Source organism: Cynocephalus volans, chromosome 12, assembly GCF_027409185.1.
Source record: "Cynocephalus volans isolate mCynVol1 chromosome 12, mCynVol1.pri, whole genome shotgun sequence".
NCBI classification, from domain to species: Eukaryota; Metazoa; Chordata; class Mammalia; order Dermoptera; family Cynocephalidae; genus Cynocephalus; species Cynocephalus volans.
The window spans coordinates 71,489,591-71,510,879 of record NC_084471.1 but is presented as its reverse complement, the minus strand read 5'-3'; the positions used below and the strand labels follow the sequence as shown (position 1 = coordinate 71,510,879).

The following is a 21,289-nucleotide window of genomic DNA, read 5'->3' as shown; positions in this document are numbered from 1 at the left end:
TCATAGGAGTAGAAAGCAGTACAGTGGTTACTAGGGACTGGTTGGTGCGGGGAGGGGGGAGGAGAAAGGCGGATGAGGTCAGTGAATACAAAATATTAGAGAGAGAGGAAGTATAGGATCTAGGGTTCTATAGTAGCATAGGGAGACTACAGTTAGCAACAAAGTACTGTATATCTTTAAATAGCTAGTCAAGATGACATTGAATGATCCTAACACAAAGAAGTGACAAATGTTTGCAGTGATATATGTACTCACCCTGATATGATCACCACACACAGTATGAATGTACCCAATTACCATACTGCACTCCATAAATATGTACAATTATCATGGGTCAAATAAGAAAAATAAATTAAAAAGAGAAAAAAAGAGAGAAATGGAGAGTAGACTAGTGATTTCCAGAGGTGGGGAAAGGGGGTGAGGGCAGGAAAAGGTTGGTAGACTGGTACCAAGTCACAAAATTACAGTTAGATAGGAAGAATAAGTTCTGATACCCTAGGAGGACAATAGCTAATAATATTGTACTATATATTTCAAGATAGTCAGAAATGAGGATCTTGAATGTATAACCACAAAGAAATGATAAACGTTTAGGTGGTAGATATGCTAACTATTCTGATTAGATCATTATGCAATATACACATGTATTAAAACAACAAATTGTACCCCAAAAACATGTACAATGAATAACATTTTTAAATTAAAAAAAAAAATACAAATCTTCCCATAAACTTTTTGAAGTAACCTTGTATTTTATGTACATTATAAATACCACCACACATTTAGTTCTGCTTTAGTCAATTGTCTTTTAGAGCTATTAAAAAATGAAAGCATTTTCACTGCTCTTCCTTCCATTTACATACTGACATTTCCATTTGATATTTTTCTTCGGCCTAAAGAGAATATAATATTTCTTATAATACAGGTCTGTTGGTGATGAATTCTCTCAGCATTTGTTTGTCTGAAAAAGTATAGCCTTATTTTTTAAAAGATATATTTGCTGAGTACAGAATCTAGGATGACAAATTTTTTTTCTTCAGTACTTTAAAGATGTAGCTACATTGTCTTCTGGCCTATGTGATTTCTGACAGTTATTCTTATCTTTGTTCCTCTGTACTTAATGTATCTTCTTCCCACTGGTTGCTCTTAATATTTTTTTCTTTATCACTGGTTTTCAGCAATTTGATTATTATACATTTTAGCATGGAACTTCTTCTACTTGGGGTATGCTGAATTTCTTGAATTTGTCAGTTTATGGTTTTCAGATTTGGAAAATCTTCCACCTTTATTTCTTCAAACACTTTTTCTGACACTACCTATGCCCCCACCTTTCTTTCTGGGGCTCCAGTTACATGCTTAGACAGTTCAATGATATTGTCCCACAGCTCACTGATGTTCTTGTCATCTTTCTTCAGCCTTTTTTCTATGTTTCATTTGGGATGGTTTCTATTGCTGTATTTTCTTCTGAAGTGTCTAATCTACTATTAACACAATCCTAGGCATATTTTAATTCAGATACTACCATTTTTTATCCCCGGAAATTCAGTTTGGGTCTCTTTAAAATATTATTTTCCATTTCTCTCCCCATAATGTCCATTTTTCTCTACCTACCTGAACATATGGAATATTTATAATACAGGCTGAGTATCCCTTATTCGAAATACTTGTGACCAGAAGTGTTTTGGAATATTTGCAGAGTATATACCAATTGAGCATCACTAACCTGAAAATCCCAAACCCAAAATGCTCCGAGTATTTCCTTTCAGTGTTATGTCAGTGCTCAAAAAGCTTTGGAGTTTGAAGCATTTTGGATTTCAAATTTTTGGATTACAGATGTTCAGCCTGTACCTGTTTTAACATCCTTATCTGCTAATTCTATCACTTTGGTCACTTCTGGGTGTTTCTAGTGACTGGTTTTTTCCCCTTGTCATAAGTTGCATTTTCCTTCCTCTTTGTATTCCTAGTAATTTTTGATTGAATGCTGGACATTGTGGACTTTATGTTGTTGGGTTTTGTTGTTGCTGGGATTTGTTGTATTCCTTTAAACATTGTTGGGATTTTTTTCTGTGATACAGTTAAGTTACTTGGATCAGTTTCAAGCTTTTGAGACTTGTTTTCAAGCTTTGTTACTGTTGGTCCAGAGCAGCCTGTATTCTTGGGTCAGTATGGCCCCACTCCAAGGGAATACCTTTCTGAGGGTTCTATTCTATGCCCTGTGACTTAGGAGGTTTTCCCACTATTACTGGTTGGAAAATGAACAATTCTTGGCACTTGTGTTTGTTCTGAAATTGTTCTAATTCCTTCTTTCTGGTGGTTCTTTCCTCAGCCTCTGAAAACTTCTCATACGTGCATAGATCAGTATTCAGCCAAGACTTGAGGGGAACACTTCTGCACAGGCTCTGCCAGCCCCTCGCCCACAATGCATAAACCCCAACCCAGTAAGGTGGGGAAATTATAAATACATCCCTTCCATTTTCCTTCTGTCAGAGATCACTGTCCTGTACTGCCTGTTAACCAGTGTCTGAAAATTGTTTCATATATTTTATCTATCTAGTTTTCTAGTTAGATTGAAAAGGTAAATCTTGTCCCTTTTACTCTATCATGACCAGAAGCAGAAGTCAGTTCTATTTTCTTGTACATCTAAACCATTTCCATGTAATTCTAAATTTATCTGATGTCTTATCAAATAATCCTTAGGCCCTCAAAGAAGCCAGAATAACTTGGCCATAAAGAGAAACAAAGCCCAAAGCAGTCCTCTTCTCAGGATCATTCACCTAAAGTTGTAATAAATTCCAGAAGTCATCTCTATCTTCAGGAATTAATAATTTCTAGTATTAACACTCCTTTGAAAATACTTCCTTCTGTTTCTTGATAGACTTTCAATCTACTTTTACAACTAATTCCCCCTCTCTTTAACCTTATCCTTCTTCTCTTAATTAGATATTTCTATTAATAACTAATCTCCTGACCCAGCATAGAAATCCCTATCTACAATGTCCCTGATTTTATCAGCCTCCTTTTGCATTCTTTACAAGTCAGCTAGTTCTCACATCCCTTTTTTGAGAAGTTACATTTCCTTTATTGAGGTAAAATGTCAATCTCATCAATCATTAGTCCTTGGAAGCTATAGAGAATTTAACTGAATTCACTTCATAAAAATCCATTCATGAAAAAAAAATTTGAAAGTCTATTGTGTGAACAGTCACTGTGGTCTACTTTTCTTTTAGGAAAGACACCAGGGAAAGGATAGATAATGGCTTTCTGTACTTATCCCAAATATAAGATGTCTAGATCTTATTTTCCTTATAAACTTAATCTGATCACTTTCACTTTCTGGCTCCTATATTCCTTGTCTGTGAAATGTTAAGAATAATGTATCAGTCACTGTATTTTGGAGAAAGTTTTAATACATCCCATAAAAGTGATAAGAGATATGAAAAAAAATTGGTTATTAATGAAAATATCTATTTGAGGTTAGGAGAACAGGACTGACGAGAGGAAAAATTACTTAAGTAATGATACTGAATTCTATTTCTCAATTGTGAACTCTCAATCTTCTTTAGGAGTAATGATACTTTATTCTTTTGAAGACAGAGTTCACAATTGAGAAATAGAATTCAGAATCATTACTTAAGGATATCTACTAATACTCCACAGAATGTTAGCTTCTCAAGGGCAATAACTTTGAAAGTCTGAGAAGTATGAAAATTGGTGCTTTTAAAAATAGTTATCATCATCATCATGGACATGTAAATTGGAACTCGCTTTCAAGTTTAACATTATTCTGAACTCAGAAGAAAAGCAATGCCTACAAAAGTTATGGGTAGGTGTGGCAGGGATAAGATAGACAAGGAATCTTTCCTTCCCCTTGTCTAAATAACGTAATTTCCATTAACTTTGCTTGCTAGAAATCCAGCCTCTGATGGGCCCAGGGAATGGAAAATATGTCCTCTTGAATGCTGCCTCTGTAAGGGATCTCACTGAGGTAACTGCCACAGTAAATAGCAAGAACTCAGCTCATATACTACTCATTGCTGCCCCCTAGAAGGCTGTGCATAATTTACGGAAAACAGGTTACAATCTCTTTAGAATAACTGACTCCTCCTCTCCAGGAATGGCAGGCAAAAAGTGGCTAAAGATCACAGATCAAAAACAACTTAGTGGATACTTCTGACTATCCTTGATTTCCATTTATCTCTTTGATTTGCTGAGCCCCTTTTTTCCCTATTATTTGCTCCAATGTTCTAATATCTGGGCCAAAAGAAGCAAAAGGGGGGGGCGGTTCCCCTAAAGACAGACAGTATCAAACTATGCTTCTTGGTCACAGATATTATATAGGGAGTGACGAGCTTCTGAAATTTTTATCTGATAAACTGATCAGTGGCAAAGAGAATGGGGCTAGTCCAGCTCACCCTAGAGAAAATCAACATCCTGGGCATGATATATGGCTCCTATATTCTATACATACACTTGATCCTAAAACAGGACACAATTTAAGATTCTGAGGCAGTATGATATAGTATATAAGACCCAATGCTTAGGTCTGAATCTTTGCTCTGCTACTTATTAGCTATATAACCTTGCAAGTTTCTTTATCTATAGAATAGAGATGATAAAACTGTCATATCTACCTCCAAGGGTATGGTGACAACCATGTGAGTAGAACACATAAAATACTTAGAATAGTGCCTAACATGAGGTAATTGCTCAACAGATGTTAACTAATATTATTGTTTGGAAGGTCCTAAACATACAAGAACAGGATATGGGTATCTAGAATATGTGGTGCTTAGTATACCAAGAATCTAAATATCCTCTATAGCTGTGAAGCTTGAGAACACCCAGATCAGACAGGGATGCGCCTAATGGGCCTAAGAAAGGAGGTACTTAGGAAAAGATACTAAACCCAGTTCTCTTCTTTTGCTGTAAAAATATCCTTCTGAAATAAAACAGGCTTCTACAGGTTTAAGAATTGCACAGATCAATTTAAAGATAGTAAAATTAATATACTTAAAATAATTGGAATCAGAAGGCGAGGGCCATAACTTTTTTTTTTTACCCAATACATCAAATATTTAATAATATAACTTATACAATGTCATTTTAAAAAACATCACATATAAATGGAGGCTATCTTAGAAAGCTTATCACTCATAATGTAAGTAACCTAAAATAAGTAGAGGAAGAAAATAAAGTAGAACTGGATTCTGATAGAGAAATCCCAAAGTATTCCTTCATGCTGCAACATATTTGCTCAAAAGATGTGAACTGCAGGGTAGGTGCCTTAAAGAAAGTGAGAATACCAATGAGTAAATGTCCTGTCCTTCAGTGTCCAAATCTTCAATACAAGAAAAGGTAAATTCAGTGGTTCTCAGATTTTAAAAGTACATAGAAATCACCAGAGATGTTTGTTAAAATTGCAAATCTCCACCAAACTCCCTCTGACTTAGCAGGGAGAACAGAGAGGCACGTGAGAGGTGATTCTGATGCAGGTCATCCGAGGACCATGATCAGAGAACAGTAAGATAATGCCTTTAGTTTCTACTTAATGTTCACTTACTATTTGTACATAAAAATACTTGCAAGATTACCTCATCATTGAGCCAATTCAGATGGTTTAGAGTTTGAATATCTTTGCGTGTAATGGTCAAGCGGAATGCTTCACTAAGAACTTCATCCTGGTTCCCATTACGAAATACATTCTTTATTTCTTTCTCCATTTCCTAGGCAACCAAAAGGTATCAGAAATCAAACATACACAGCTTCAGACACACTGGATTTCTCACCAAGCCCCATACAATCCCCAGAGCATATTTATCACTAATCAATTGTTTTATCAACTTACTGATAATCAATTTAGTTCTGTCTAACATTGTGGTTTCTATTCCTTCTCAGAAATTTCCCCTGGTTAGTTCCTTCCATCCCACCTAATCATCCCTTCTCTTTTTCAGCACAACATTGAGACCCTTGTTTCATATTAATTCCTATTCTGAAATAACCTTCTGATATCAAATTTTCTAAGACCATGAGAAGACCTAACTATATTTTATATCTCTGATCCAAACCCTTTCCTAAGAAATAGAATCTTTTGCAAAATGTAATAAGGGAATAAAGGTAGTGTCTTTGAGACATTATTTTCCTAGAAAATTTTGTATTCTTAAAAATGTAAAATTATTTTTTTAAATGTAAAATATGGAATCCAGTACAACTATAACAAATGTGTTATGCTCCACAGCTATATGACAGCTTTTCAAAGAGAAGTAGGGATTAAGAAACAGATTATTTAAAAACGTACATAGACTTCTATGTATTTCCAAATTTTCTATGATGGGTTTTTATTACTTAAAAAAAAAAGTAAATCTCAGCTAACAATTTGATGTCAAACTGTTGTACATGTGCATTAGGTAAAAATGCACGAGATAAAATACAAATTTATTAAATGCTTTTTCACTGAAGTTACTAAAAACTATCTATAATTCTTTCATCAATTTTCAATAATCCTTTAAAAATAAAGCCAAGATTGATATGTAATACAAATGAAAGCAGAAATATGCAATAAAATTTAAATACCAGGTATTCTACTGCCTTTATGTTTAAATTTTGTCCAGAGAATTCTTTCTAAACATAATACTTGCTAGTATAGAAATTTATAGTATGCGATTTACCTCTGTAATTTCAGGAAACTCATTCCCACTGTCAGTTAACTTATGACCTTTTTTTTCTGTTTCTTGAGTGATTGTGACAGGGATCTCCTTTTCAAGAGGTACACGAAGATGCAGTTCTACTGAATCATGTACTGAATATTCCTGTTCCTGCAATCTCTGAAAGACAACTTTAGAATAAGTAGGATAAAGAAATCTACTATTTGTCTCATGTACACTTGAGTAGTACTGGCTGGATAGACCAAAAACATATACCACTTATGAAATGCTGTGCTACCATATAATCTTGCAATTACAACAGCAAATTACCCAAATCCAGATAAACTTCCAAAAGAGTTTCAATTTGGATGTGCTATTTATTCACAATCTTATTCAAATTTTTTTTTTACCTGGTTCTGAAGCTGTAATGTCAGTGCTTTCTGCTCTTCAATCTGACGCCATCTTTCCCGTGCTCGAGAATCATAAACACTAGTTCTAGGAAATGAAAAGGAAAGTGACACAAATGTAGACCACCCTCTTAGCATCAAACATTGTTGATACACAGTGAGTATTAAATACAGAGTAAATATAGACCTTCACATAGGAAGTCTAAAATCCTTACACTAACTTATCACCACACATATATATATAGAACCACTGATGTTGGTGTTATCAACACTTGCTCTAACCAACTGAGCTAACTAGCCAATCCTCCACACTTAAATATTTTAAGACACAGACTAAAACCACACGGCATTATTGAAATTATTGTATCATTTTTACTGAAATGATTAAAAATATTAGTGTATTGCTAAATGTAAACAGATGATTTATGAGGATATTTGTAAATGTGCTTCTAAGATTATGGTGAAAAGTGAAGTTTCATTCTGGAAATCCGAAATTGGGATTGAATCTCAGAGGAGAAAATAACATATCACCAAAGTTTCAATTCAAATATTGTATTATGATGTATTGTTTTTTTTTAATCATCAAGACCAGGAGTTTGGATAGCTTAAAATGAGTTCCGAAACTGGAGACCATATATTTTCAGTGATTTTGCAAACTCCAGAAATATGAATTAGTCAATAAATTAGTTTTACCAATGTCAGATTAAGGGCATTTATTTTCCTTTCTATACAGTAGCTAACTTTGAAATATTTTTCCAATTCAATTTAGCTTCAGCAATTGTTATAGATTTAATAAACCTAAGTATAGAAATATCCTAACCCTAACAGAATTTTAAAAATCCAACTTATAAGTGTAAGTAGGTAACTCTTATTGACTAAATATATGCAGGGTGACGAGCTAATTGTTTGATTTCTTCTAACTGAAAATGAAATGATTGAGAAGGAAAATAAATAACTTACAATTCTTTGATCCACAGCTCTGCCTGGAAGAAAATAGGACTATGGGTGGGAAAAGAAAAATGTGACAAATGAGCAAGAGGCTTACGAAAAAATTCAAATGTTTTCACCAACAAAAGCAATCATTTAAATAATTTATAAGACTGCTTTACAGATATGCAATAAATAAAAGGTACCTAAAGATATAAAATATTTGTAACTGGAAATTAAAGAAACACAAATGAGTCATTTGCATACATATTAGTTAAAAAGACCTAAAGTTCAGCAGAAATAAATTAAGTTTAGCATAGCTCCCTACTTGCATGAGAGACCAACATTATGTGAAAGAGCACCATCACTTGTCTCAAGATAATATATTAAACAACAACAGTACTCTTCCCAAATCGTTCAGAGTTGAGATTTATTAACGATTTAGTCAAATCTTATGAATTCTTAGACTTCTCAGTCTAATTGAATCAAAACACATTCAACCAAATCATAGTAAATACTGAAAATCCCCACCTACAAAATAATCCATATAACAGTGAATGAGATAATGAGCCAATGAGCCAAAGCAGCGAATCAGCAACACAACTCCATTCCAAAAATGAGAGGCCAATTCTACTCCATGTAGCTCTTGCTGACAACCCAAGTGAATAATGCTTAGGAGAGTCACAGTCATGTTCATTGTCCTAGGGCCTCTTGGTTTTTTTTTTTTTTCAAACTTCCTCATCTCCTTGCAAGCCCCTAACTAAGGGATCTATCATAGAAACAAACTGAAAAAGGGTGAACACTTTTCCAAAGAAAACTTTTAGATACATAGAACAAGTAAACCGAGCATCAAAAGGGGAGTTAAAAGACCTGGATCTCCTGAAGGTGTCTGTCCCTGATTAGTTTTACAACACTGAGCAAGTCACTTCACTTTTATGGGCCCTGGTTTCCAGATTTGTAAAGTATGGTGATTAGAGTCCCATTAGTTCTCAAATCTCTATCATCCGTCCTAGTGAGGGCAAGAACAAGGGCTCTAAAGTTATCCCTTGATCCTTAGTCTAACTGTTGGGAATGAGTACAGTCCACCCTCCACATCCTCTGGTCCTGGACCTGCAGATTCCACCAACTGCTGATCAAAAATATTCAGGGGAAAAACCCACAAAAATAACAACACAATAATACAAAATAATACAAATAAAAAACTCAATACAGTATAACAACTATTTATGCAGCATTTACATTATAATAGGTATTATAAGTAATTTAGGGATCATTTAAGGTATATAGGAAGATGTTCATACATTATATGCAAATATTACACCATTTTATATACAGAACTTGAGCATCTGTGGGTTTTGGTATATGTGTGGAGGTCCTGGGACAACAGTCTTCCCAATCATCTTGAGGCTGGGATTTGGCAGTGAAATTGCTGTTCTATTGCTTTCCACTGTCCTGAGGTTAATGAGGGCTTATTCACCTGGCACAATGAACAACTGATGTAACAACCAAGATAGCACTGTGAGGGTTATTTAGTGTAGGAAATTAAAAACAAATTAATATGAGAATACATTTATTACATAATATAAAGATGTTAGAAGAATCACCCAGAATTTCACTGTAATGGATCATATTATTCAAATTTGTCTGCTTCCCTTATTAAAATATAAACTTGATGAGGACAGAAATTTTTGTTGTTTTTGTATATTACTGTATCCTCTGTAACTAGAATAGTGCCTATCATATAGCAGGCACACAGTATTTGTTAAATAAAAAAATAATGTAGAGGCAAGAACTTCTCTTCAATGGATTAAAGTATCCGTTGCTGGCTCAGGAAAGCAATGTAGAAGAAATTTGTTTTTCCAAAGAGATTACACATTATTGCTCACATAATTGAGGCATATGGTAATAATAATAACTACAACTATTTTTTGAGCACCTCCTTAGTGCTCTACATGTAAAACTCTGCTCCAGGGCTGGCTGGTTAGCCCAGTTGGTTAAGAGTGTTGATAACATTAAGGTCCAGGGTTCAATCCCTGTACCAGCCAGCTGCAAAAAAAACAAAACAAAAAAAAACCCCCTCTGCTCCAGGTGTTTTAAACATTAGTTAGGCCTCATGATAATCCCCATATTATTTAAACCTCAATATAATATGTAAAAAGGAATTATTGCTCATATTGTACAAAAAAGGAAACTGAGGCATAGAAGGATAATTTCTATTGGAAGAGCCAGAATTAGAAACCTTATCCGTCCAATTCCAAAAACTGTGTTCTTTCTACTAATGCTAAAATGCCTTTCAATAGACCAAAGCATTAAACAAAAAAGGAAACAAACAAGTACTTGGGCTACTCAAGAGAGCAGCATTTCAGTCTTTCTAAGAAATACATTTCTTTAACAAAGATTTATTTACTAAGACCTATCACATGCCATGTATTATGATCAACACTAGTTGATAATTTCAAAGATATAGTAACAAACAAGGTATGGGATGGAGGGAAAGACTAATGTTATCTGAAGAAGTCAGAGAAACCTTCTGAGAAAAAAATAGCTCCTGGCTCAGATTCTGAAAAGCAAATTAAGAGTTTACCAATTACACAAGCAGAGAAAGGGAATTCCAGGCAGAAGAATCAGAAAGTATAAAGGCACAGAGGTATAAAACAGCATGGCACAGTCTTGGAAGGGAAGATCTTCATTGCTGGAACCTAACTGAGAGGCAGCAGTGGGAAATTACAATTAAAGAGCCAATCCAACCAAGCCTTGGGAGAGTAGGTTCCAACTCTGACAAACAGCATCACTCAATCCGCCTTACCCAACAAACCATTTCTCCTTTTCATCTCATTCTTCAGTCATTGAGGAGAAATTCTCCACAAAAGAAAGGCAGTTTTAGAAAAGAAACATCGAGAGAACACTCTTTACCAGGGATCAACTTCTTCCCAAGAAAGAATATCTACTTTTGTGCATTTCATACAAAACATTTTTATAAGTGCTTTATCTATAAATTAATCTTTGCAACAACTCAACAGTAAGGTATTAATACTGGTATTTTATTGACAAGAAAACTGAGGTTCAGAAGAGTAACTTGTCCAAAGTTATATGAAGCCTGGAAAAGCCAAGATCAGAAGCCAGGCCTGACTCTAAAAAACAAGTAAAAACTAAGGAATTAAAACTGTTAAGTCTCCCTGAGAGATTTTAAAATATCTAGAGCTTAGAACATACAGGGGAGCTGCAAAGAAGTAAGGAAACTGAGATAAGAAAGAACATTTTACTGTTCCTAATCCTCTCAAATGGAAAACTGATATTATTGCCATTCTAGCAAATGAATTGCCAATTCCATATATCACAAAGACATAATAACAATTTAAGTAGTAACCCACTGGATTACAAAAGTAGTACTGGATACCTCAAAAAGAAGTAAAGTTTCATATAGAAGATCACATTTGAATTGAGACTTAAAAGATAAGAGACTACTGACAGATGGACAAGTTGAGGTAGGGAGGACATTCCAGGCAGAAGAAACATCGAGTGTGAAGGCAAGAAAATGCATAAATTTACAAACTGAAAATAGTCTAGCATATAAAACACATGAAAGAGTCCCATATTTACATATGGCTCCCTCTCTCACCTCCATCATGTCTCTTCTTAAATGTCACTTTATCAGAGACTTATCCCAACTACCATAGTGTCCCCCCAACTTTAGTCTATATATTACCATGCTTTATTTTTCTTCACAGCACTTATGTTTATTTGTTCACTGTCTGTCTCCCGCCCCTCCCCTCAACTAGAATGCAAGCTCTCTAACAGTAGGGACTTTATCTTGTTCGCTGCTGTTATCCCCAATGTCTAAACTAGTACCTGGCAAACAGTAGGCTCTCAATAAATACTTGTTAAACAAAAGAATGTGAGATAGAAAGTGAGACTTGTGGAGGAAGTGCTTTGCATACCATAATAAGGAGTTTGGGCTTAATTCTATGTCTAATAAGCCACCCTTTGAAGGAATTTAATAAATGATCATTAAACTTTTCATGATGATCAGAAAAGAGCTTTTTAGAAAGCTCACTTTGGTTGCAGCATGGGAGATGGACTAAGAATAAAGTAGAAGCATGGATTAGAAAATATGGTATGGTGGAAGATGGGATGAAAAACAAAATAGAAGCTAATGAAAGAAGACCAATTAGAAAGTCATTGAAATAATTAAAATAATACATGAGAGGTATGAAATGAGGCAGTTTTACTTTTATATTATGTTTCTCTTAGTGATGAAATTATGACTGAAGAAAGGGAAAACAGTAGGTTAAGAATGATGTTTTTCCAAGGTTTACCTGGGAGTTGGAGTTTGGGATTCTTTCACTTTGAGTAAAATCACAGAGTCTGATCCTAAACAAAGAAACACAAGAGCATTTCACTATTAATAAAATTCCATAGTTATATTTTCTAGATGTTTTAGTTTAAAGTTCCCATACTTTGTTATGTTCTATTTCCACAAAAATAACATAACATCAGGACAAAGGTAAGACGGAAGAGAGAGGCAGACACATTTTCATTGAGACCAGAAATAGGTCTAAGTGAAGAGCCTGCCTCATAAATAAGGAAGTCACTCTGAAAAACAAGCATATTTGCCCTTCAGCATCTACTCCTGGGCTGTGCTTGCTCCCTATGCTTCCACTTTCTGTTTCTGGGGAACAAGAACATGCCAGTATTTCTTAAAAGCCTTTAGCTCATGATCTACCATGAGACTAAATTAGGTGAAAGAGGGAAGGGTGTGAGGGAGGGGGAGGAGGTGGGAGGAAGGGAAGAGAGAAGAGGGAGAGACAACACTGTAGGAGTCTAAAAAGTACACATTTTATCATTCTGTCACTTATTTTCCATGTTGAATACTCCTCAAAGGCAGGAATCATGTCCTTCTAAAGTGCTATGATCAGAACTTCATTTAAAGTTTTTATTAAGTGCCGGCCCGTGGCTCACTCAGGAGAGTGTGGTGCTGATAACACCAAGGCCACGGGTTCGGATCCTATATAGGGATGGCCGGTTAGCTCACTGGCTGAGCGTGGTGCTGACAACACCAAGTCAAGGGTTAAGATCCCCTTACCGGTCATCTTTAAAAAAAAATAAAATAAATAAAGTATTTATTAAATGGTACAAGGAAAGTAATTAAACAGTACAATGTAGTATATTTGTTCCAGTTTAGCTGTATCTAAGTATCTCCCACAAAAAGATTGTTTCTGAAGTTAAAGGGTTTTTTGGGCTTTTTTTTAAAAATGAGAGTTCTCAGTAACTCACTACACAATATGTAATACAAGTTTTCATGGATATGTATAGCTACGTACTGATGCCATCAAAAATTTTAATCCCCAAGTGAGAATTTTCAGAAAGTGATGAGTAAATTAAAACAAAAACAGAAAAACCCCCAAAAATGACCTGAGGAAGGAGAGGAGAGCCTTAGAGACTGGTGCTTCATCTTTCAAAAGATCTCTAACATCTAACCACTTAAAACAAGTTTTAGGCTACATACCTAAATACATACCATAAACATATACATAATACATACCTAAAGAAGGGGGACACTAAGGAAACAAAAATACGTATCATAGCAAAACTTTAACTGGAATGCTAAGAGACTGAATATTTTGGTTAGTTGAAGGTTAGGTAGAAACTTTTTGTTTCCAAAACTTGCTGACAACCACTCCAAAATGCATAAACCTACTATACAGGTTTAGAAAGTATTACACGGTAAGTGCTTATACTTCAATACTTATTTGATGTTTCAAATCCCCTAGAACTTCAGAGCACTTAATTTTCGTTGTAAACTAATAGAAACAGAGAAAGTGCTGAAGTATTGGGCTGAATGTACTCTGACTAGACTCTGCTGAAGAAGTTAATTGTTTAAATAAAATATTATATCAAATCTTGATGTAAAAAAAAAGAATATCTTATTTGTAGGTTTAATTTACTCATGACATGGTTAACTGAATTATATGTATTTAAAGTAAGTTAATTAAGTTATATGTACCTGTATATTACAATATTGCCTGCAATAGGTACAATAAACAGTTAATTGGCTTTTAGGATTAAAAATATACAATACCATTTTTACCTTCAGATTGTGTATGTGAAGCTGGTAAGTTATCTGGCTGATGTGGAAGAGAGTGGTGATGGTGGGATTGATGGAGAGGATCAGAATCTTTAGATCCAAATGAAACAACATCTGGGGTAAAAGACGATAAGGAATATAAACTATTGGACAGCTGTTCCTGGGTAGTTAAAATGCTGGCAGATCCAGATGATGAAGTATCAGAGCCAATTATCTGAGATGCACAAGAGTTTCCATTTTTAAATAATGAGTCTTTCAAGGTATTCTTACTGGAACTAAGACATCTAGATCTAGCAAGAGAAGAATATAGTTTCAATATCAAATAACAAATTGTAGAATTAAATTCATCAAAAATAGGCTTCTGTGACTCACAGGTGCAATGGAAAATGTGTGGTGGGTTTTGCTACAGAAAACTGTTTCCCTGTGACCATCTGTAGCAGCTGTCTGTAAATCTCCCTTTCCTCTTCTTGAACTGTCTATAAGAGAGAAAAAAAAAATCTTAAACACAATCTTAAATCCAATGAGGCAAGTATTTCTCAAAGTAGCATCTAGACAGAATCCTGGAAGCTCTGCCAAAGCTCAGGGCGAGTCCTGAAGATAATTAAAAATTATGGTACATTAAGGATATTCTAAAAAATTATCAAGTGTGTATAAGAGAAGTTGAATAAAGTAAATATCAAATAGTGTATTTTGGAAAATTATGGGACACAGACGTAAATAACAGTGCAGAGATACTACAGGATAAGAAACCAGAAAGCCAGTAGGCAATCACTTTTGATTAAAATGATAACAGTCCCAGAAATAAAACATTTGAGGACCTCTAAATTAGGATTCCAACAAATCCTTGATTCTTGATACCTGGAAGAAAAATCACAGAACGGTCAAAATCAATTAGAGTGGGATAAATTGCCAACAGTTTTCTATGCTACACAAGTGCAGATATTTTCCAGAGGTGGTTTTCATCTCCAACACTATTTTACTTTTTTTTCTCTGTAAGTCCCAATACTAAATTTAGGAAAAAACCACATATTCCATAATATTCATTCATTCACTCGAACACATACTATGTTCCAGTCACCAGATACTGTATTGCATAAAATAACGTTCCTGCCCTTGTATAGCTTACACTACAATTAGGTAATGACAAACAAAAAACTAGTCAGGTAGTATGAAGAAAATTAAAGAGTAAGGAAATAGAAAGTGATGGAAGGGAAACATCAGGAACAGGTAAGATCTCTCAAAAGGTGACATTTCAGCAAAAACCTAAACCAAGGAAAGCAAGTCATAGAAATATACCAGAGTATTCCATATAGAGGACCAGCAAATGCAAAGCCCCTGGGACAGGAATGTGCTTGATGCATTCAAGAAATAGTAAGGTCAATGAGAATGGGGAGAAGAGTAGGAGAAATGAAGTCACTTGGCAGAGAACCAAATTACATAAGTACTTGTAACCATTGTAAAATTACATAAATACATGTAGCCAGTGTTCACTAAGTAACATGCCCCAGTAATTTTTAGAAAAATTTTCTATATGGTTTAATAAAACCACCAATCTTCATAAAATAATTTTATACATTGTGGCAGTGTTAGTGCACTGTGACATGCTATCCTTAAACTTGAAGAGCTGAGTGATAAGAAAGGAAGAACTAGTTGAGCATTTGGTGGAAGAACGAACCCAAGAGAAAAACAAACTTGCAATGTGCTTTGTGAAAAAAAAGAAACCCCATTATTTTATCCCTTAAATATTAATATCGTACCCCAGATGATGATGGTCTCCTTTTCCAGTGTTTGTGAAGAGAGTGTCTACAGTATTGGGCAGTGCTTCAGTGACAGCACACAAATTATGGTCAGAAAAAGATAATGACCAGGTATAAAATAATATCAATAACCAAATCTGTATTTTTTGGCTATTCTACTGAAGAGGATATAAGCATGAGAAACAAATTTAAAAACCTTAATTATAATAAATCCTCCTTTTTTAAAATCTAAAACTGCCATTATGAAAATTCTTTAAGTAGAGAGCAGAATGAAGCATCATCACAGATTATTACATTGTAGGAGATGTCTTTGTCAACCAGCTCTTTCCCTGTACACAGGAAAGCTCTCTGGGATTTTACTGACCAGAATTTTTGAATACTCTCCAATATAAATTTTGACTCCACTTTTCCACTATATCAAATAACCTAATCACAGTGCAATAAGGTTAACAATAGGTTGTTTTCAGGGGTGATAAGATGACAAAGGTGAAGGGAAATCAGACCATCTGGGTCATGGAAACTAACTCTTAACTAAGCATTTTAGTTTATTTTCACTGTCCTACCAAACTGGATTAAAAAAACAAAAGCTTCGACTATATTACCACATCATAGAGAGGAAAGGAGAGCAGACAAACTGGTGTAACAGGTTACTTTGCATAGTATCTCTTGGTACTAAGAGAATGTAAAAAAAATCATTCCCATCACATAAAGAGCTCTAGAGAGCATTGAGAAAAGTGAGATAAAAGGATCCTTGTACTACCCTAAAGACATCAACCACAAAAACCTTCTCTCCCCCCCATCTTATAGCAAAATGTTTTCCTAGAATAAATTTTTATACTTATAAATAAGATGTGAAGAACCAAGGGACTATAAAGTAACTTTGCTAATACAAATTACAAGAAATCTAAATTATACCAATGTAAAGAACTGATTAAAAAGCTGATTTAACACACACACACAAATGACCCCACAAACCATTTTCTCCAAAAACATATCTTCAAAGAAAAGCTCTTATCTGAGCCTGAACAACCTCAGTCATTAAACAGAAAATGAACAGAAATAAATTTCCATATTCCAAATAATTATCCAAGGTCCCTTTAAGCCTCATAGTTTCAGTTTAAACTAATTTACAGTTTTAAAAGGTTAAGGTTAAGAACTTTTCACTACTCTACATGTTAATTTGGAAGTCACAACAATTTTTTTTTAAATGATAGGAGGCTTTTTTGGTTTTTGTTTTCTTGTTTCATTAAAACAAAAAACATTAGGAATGTTATATTCTATTTAGAAACATTTTTGACAGGGAAAGGATAGTTTAGGCAACTTTCAAAAGAACATATACAGTCTTCCCTTCATATCCACAGGGGATTGGTTCCAGGACCTCCACGAATACCAAAATCTGAAGATGCTCAAGTCCCTTATATAAAATGGCATAGTATTTGCATATAAGCTACACACATCCACCCATATACTTTAAATCATCTCCAGATTACTTACAGTACCTAACACAACATAAATGTTATGTAAGTAATTATTATACTGTATTGATTTTTTATTTGTGTTTTTTTTTATTCTTTTTTTCTCAAATATTTTCCACTTGCTAGTGGTTGAATCTGCAGATAAGGAACATGTGGATGCAGTGGTTTGACTTATAGTATTTGGCTGGGGCTAGACGATTACCTCAGCTGGTTAGAGCATGGTGTTGATAACACCAAGGTCCAGGGTTCGATCCCTGTACCAGCCAGCTGCCAAAAACAAAACAAACAAAAAAACCATTTGGCTTTACCAAAACAACATGCGAAAAGGAAAGCCACTTGAAACGTCAATCCTTTTTAGAGCATCTGGTACTATAAAGTAAAACATCTTTTTCTATATCTTGTTTATTAAACTGTTTTATACTGACTAAGAAAATTAGGAAATTGAGAGGAAAGGAAGCAATATTTGGATAATATATTAAAGTTAAGGAAGTTGGCTAAGGTTACATTTTAAAACCTAATAAAGGACCAAGGAATTTTTTTAAAGTGTAAGGGTAATTAAGGTGAATTCTATTCAGGAAAAAATGTGACAGATTCCCACAATTAGGTGATGTTTTTGTAAGAACACCATCATAAAATGGAACAGTAAAATTAAAAAAACTTAACAGGGAACACAAAATAAATTTTAGCAAACTTGTAAACTGTTTTGTTATAAATTACCCAAATAACCTTTTAATTTTGTTTAAAGTAATAGCTTTACATCATATAAATAAATTTGAAGTATGAAAAATGCACAATTCAACAATTTTCTGTTAAGTCCAAAATGATTGGTTTATGGCAAAATTGTAAACCAAGGCTTTTTTTAAAAAAAGAATAAAACCATCACTGCCATCTATTACAAAAGTTCAGCATATTAAAATGTTGCTCAATAAGTTGCAGAGAAGCAAGTCTGGAAGCAACATATAACCAAAACGAAACGACTTGTGTTTTTACCATTTTATATTTTTATTGTCACTAGTATTTTTTCTTTCCCAGACAGAAATTTAACCCTCTACAACGGCATCCTCTATAATAACACAATCTAACAGAAACTTCCATGATAATGGAAATGTTCTATATCTGCACTGTTCAATATGATAGCCACTAGCCATATGCAGCTAATGAGCACTTGAAACATGGCTAGCATAACTAAGAAACTAAATTTTAAAATTTATTTAATTAGAATGAATTTAAATAGCACTTAGTTGGTAGTGGTTACACTACTGGATAGCACAGCTCTTTAATGTTGCCCTTCGAATCAGCCATTCCACAAGGCCACTACTTGAACTCTTCTTCATGTGTTCTCTTCAAACCCCTGTTGTAAGACTGAACAACGCAGTAGTGACATTGCCTCAACTGTTAATTTTGTAGATGGCTTCATATTCTTGAAGTTGATGGACAAATGCAGCATTATGATTAATATATACTCTTCCTTCTTTAACATAATAAACAAATGCATCTCTTGGAGATCCCAACATTTCCATGGAAAATAACTTTTCCTTCAGTTTGTAAATTCCCATCAATACATTCTTTAGTCCCAGGGAAAAAAATGTATATTATCTGGATTGGCTGTAATATCCAAGACTAACTAACTAGCTAAATAATTTTTTGAAAGTCTGACAATAAACTTCAGTCCAATATTTTGTCTTACTCATAGTATATCCATTATTCTGTAGTACAGGTGGCTTACTTTTCATAGCAGGGGAATGTAGACCTTAAAACAACTGAGGTAAAATTTCTGCACCTCATTTCATAGGACAGATTCAACCTTTGGCATCTTCTTTGCATGTAGGAGGAAGGGGACTTCCAGATGCATGTCCTCCACTGATGCAGGCTGTGGCCTGGAGGGTTGGGTGGGAGGGTAAAACTACCCAGCCAGCCCAAGTCCTCAGGCTGACAGTAGAGATAAAAAGAAGGTTGACTAGGTGGTCCAAAGGACTGGCTGGTGAGTGAATGGCAAACTTACAATGAGCACACAGATTAAAGAACCTTGGTGGTCCAAGCAGGAGCCACGTGGGGCAGGGGAGAGTTGGGAGCCCTGCTGCTGCTCTCTCTTTCCTTACAATGTCTCTCTCAGTCTCACTTAGGCTTCCTAGTCTCTAGCATAAGCACAAGCCCTACAACTCCAGTAATTAAAAAATATATATTTATGCACGTAATAACTAATACACACGTGGATGGAACAAAATCCAACAGTACAAAAGGTATAATGAAAAATAAATCTTCCTTTCATCACTGTTGCTCAGCTCTTATCACCAAAGGCAAATATTGCCAGTTTCTTACCTGTCCTTTGCTCTGCTAAATGATTTACTAGTTCTGCCACCCTCCCCTTGAATATTTTAGATTTAATACAAACTTAAAACCAAAACAATGCACAGCATTTTTACTAACTGTATCATAAATAATCAAGTTTTGCCACCTAAGAGATCTTCAATTACCAAATTACGTAATTATTTACCAGGTAATGCTGTACTCTTGACTCCACACTCAGTAAGCTCCATTGGGCAGAAACCACATTGCTATGTTGTATAACAGAAAGCATACAAGACCAGACTTCTTCAGAAGATCTGGGTTCCAGGCTTGCCACTTCCTACTTGTGTGACCTCTGACCTATACTTTCCAAATCCATAAAATATAGATATTACCTCATCTCCATCTATTTCACTGGGTTAAAAGGATTAAAAACAATACATGCAGAAAGCACACTAGGAACTCTAATACTATGTAAATGTAAAGTCATTATTACTCATTTGTATCTCTACAGCAACCAGTCCAAACCTGATTAGATGCATAATAAATGTGTAACTGAACAGATATAAGCATGTTTCCTATTGTGCAAATTATATGCTACATTATATTCTGAAATTGATTTTTTTTCCTTTAGACTTACTGAATGAATATAACAACCCAAGTGTCAACCGAATATCCTTCTTTTTGGGAAAGTTTATGACCCCAAAGAAGATCTGTATCATAATAAAAGGATGTAAACTGCTTAACCAGCTTCTTGATTTTTATTTAATATTGAAGAAAAATTGTTCCTAGTGAGAAAGGCAGGTATTTTATCAAACCAAATTTTATCAAAACAAAAACTGTTTAGCAAGGCTAACAGTTTTGCCATGGGAAAGAAGACTTTAGGAAGGGTCTAAAAAAGAGAGAAGAGAAAAAGATTGATGTAGAAGAAGTCATTCATGCAATACTGAAGATTAAATAAAGCAAGCTGTCCAACAGGAATAGAAGAGGGTAAGAAAAATAATAAAGTCCTGATAAAGCACCTCTTTAATCCCTTAAGCACAGATGTTAGCACTCGAAAAGAGTCATTAAGAAAAAAAAAATCACAGAAAGAAGTAAATAGAATGGTTAGTAAACATCTCAATCAGAGGAAACAAATGGCTCAATGTAGGGAAAGATCTTGACTTTTAGTAGCTTTTGTTGCAGGTTTTCCTTACCTCTTCTGCTGTACTAACATGTCGCCTCGGAGTTTTCTTGGGGCTCAAAAGGCTTCGACGACATGAACCACCCCAAGATGGACTTGGAACAGGCTTAATAGGAAAAGATTTTTCATATGCAGACACATGGCAGTGATGGTTTGACTTTCCCGTGAAAGTGTTTGATAATCCACTAAAAAAAAAGTTTGTAAGAAAGAACAGTTAAGTAAGATAAATCTAATCTAGTGATTATCCTCACTTTCAAGAAATAACCAAAACCCAAATAAATAAATAAATAAATAAAGTGGTAGAATGGGATAGGTGAATCATTTGAGGGAAATACACAAGAAATGATATATGGGGTTGCTGCATCAGGTTCTGCCACTTAAAAAAGTCTTACATTGCCACACTATATCATTATCAAACACTTAAACTTGTATTTCTTGGGTCCACAATCTAGAATTTCTTTCGGTTAGAAACCAGTTGTGTGGTATGACAGAAAATATGTCAGACAAGCTTTCTTCAAAAAACCTGGG

The 21,289-nt window shown here is 34.6% G+C and overlaps 1 protein-coding gene across 3 annotated transcripts in view; it reads right to left on the bottom strand.

Annotated features, from left to right (window-relative positions):
* The window catches only part of SENP1 (SUMO specific peptidase 1), a 47,855-nt gene that overhangs the window by 11,289 nt on the left and 15,277 nt on the right, over positions 1–21,289 (bottom strand). For all 3 annotated transcript variants that reach the window (XM_063076309.1, XM_063076311.1, XM_063076310.1), the window contains exons 6-13: positions 20,775–20,946; positions 14,433–14,536; positions 14,064–14,350; positions 12,292–12,346; positions 8,009–8,047; positions 7,052–7,136; positions 6,666–6,821; positions 5,592–5,723 (exon numbers count right to left, since the gene is read on the bottom strand). In XM_063076309.1, the coding sequence (XP_062932379.1) occupies positions 5,592–5,723; positions 6,666–6,821; positions 7,052–7,136; positions 8,009–8,047; positions 12,292–12,346; positions 14,064–14,350; positions 14,433–14,536; positions 20,775–20,946 (1,030 nt within the window). The remainder of the gene's footprint in view (positions 1–5,591; positions 5,724–6,665; positions 6,822–7,051; positions 7,137–8,008; positions 8,048–12,291; positions 12,347–14,063; positions 14,351–14,432; positions 14,537–20,774; positions 20,947–21,289) is intronic.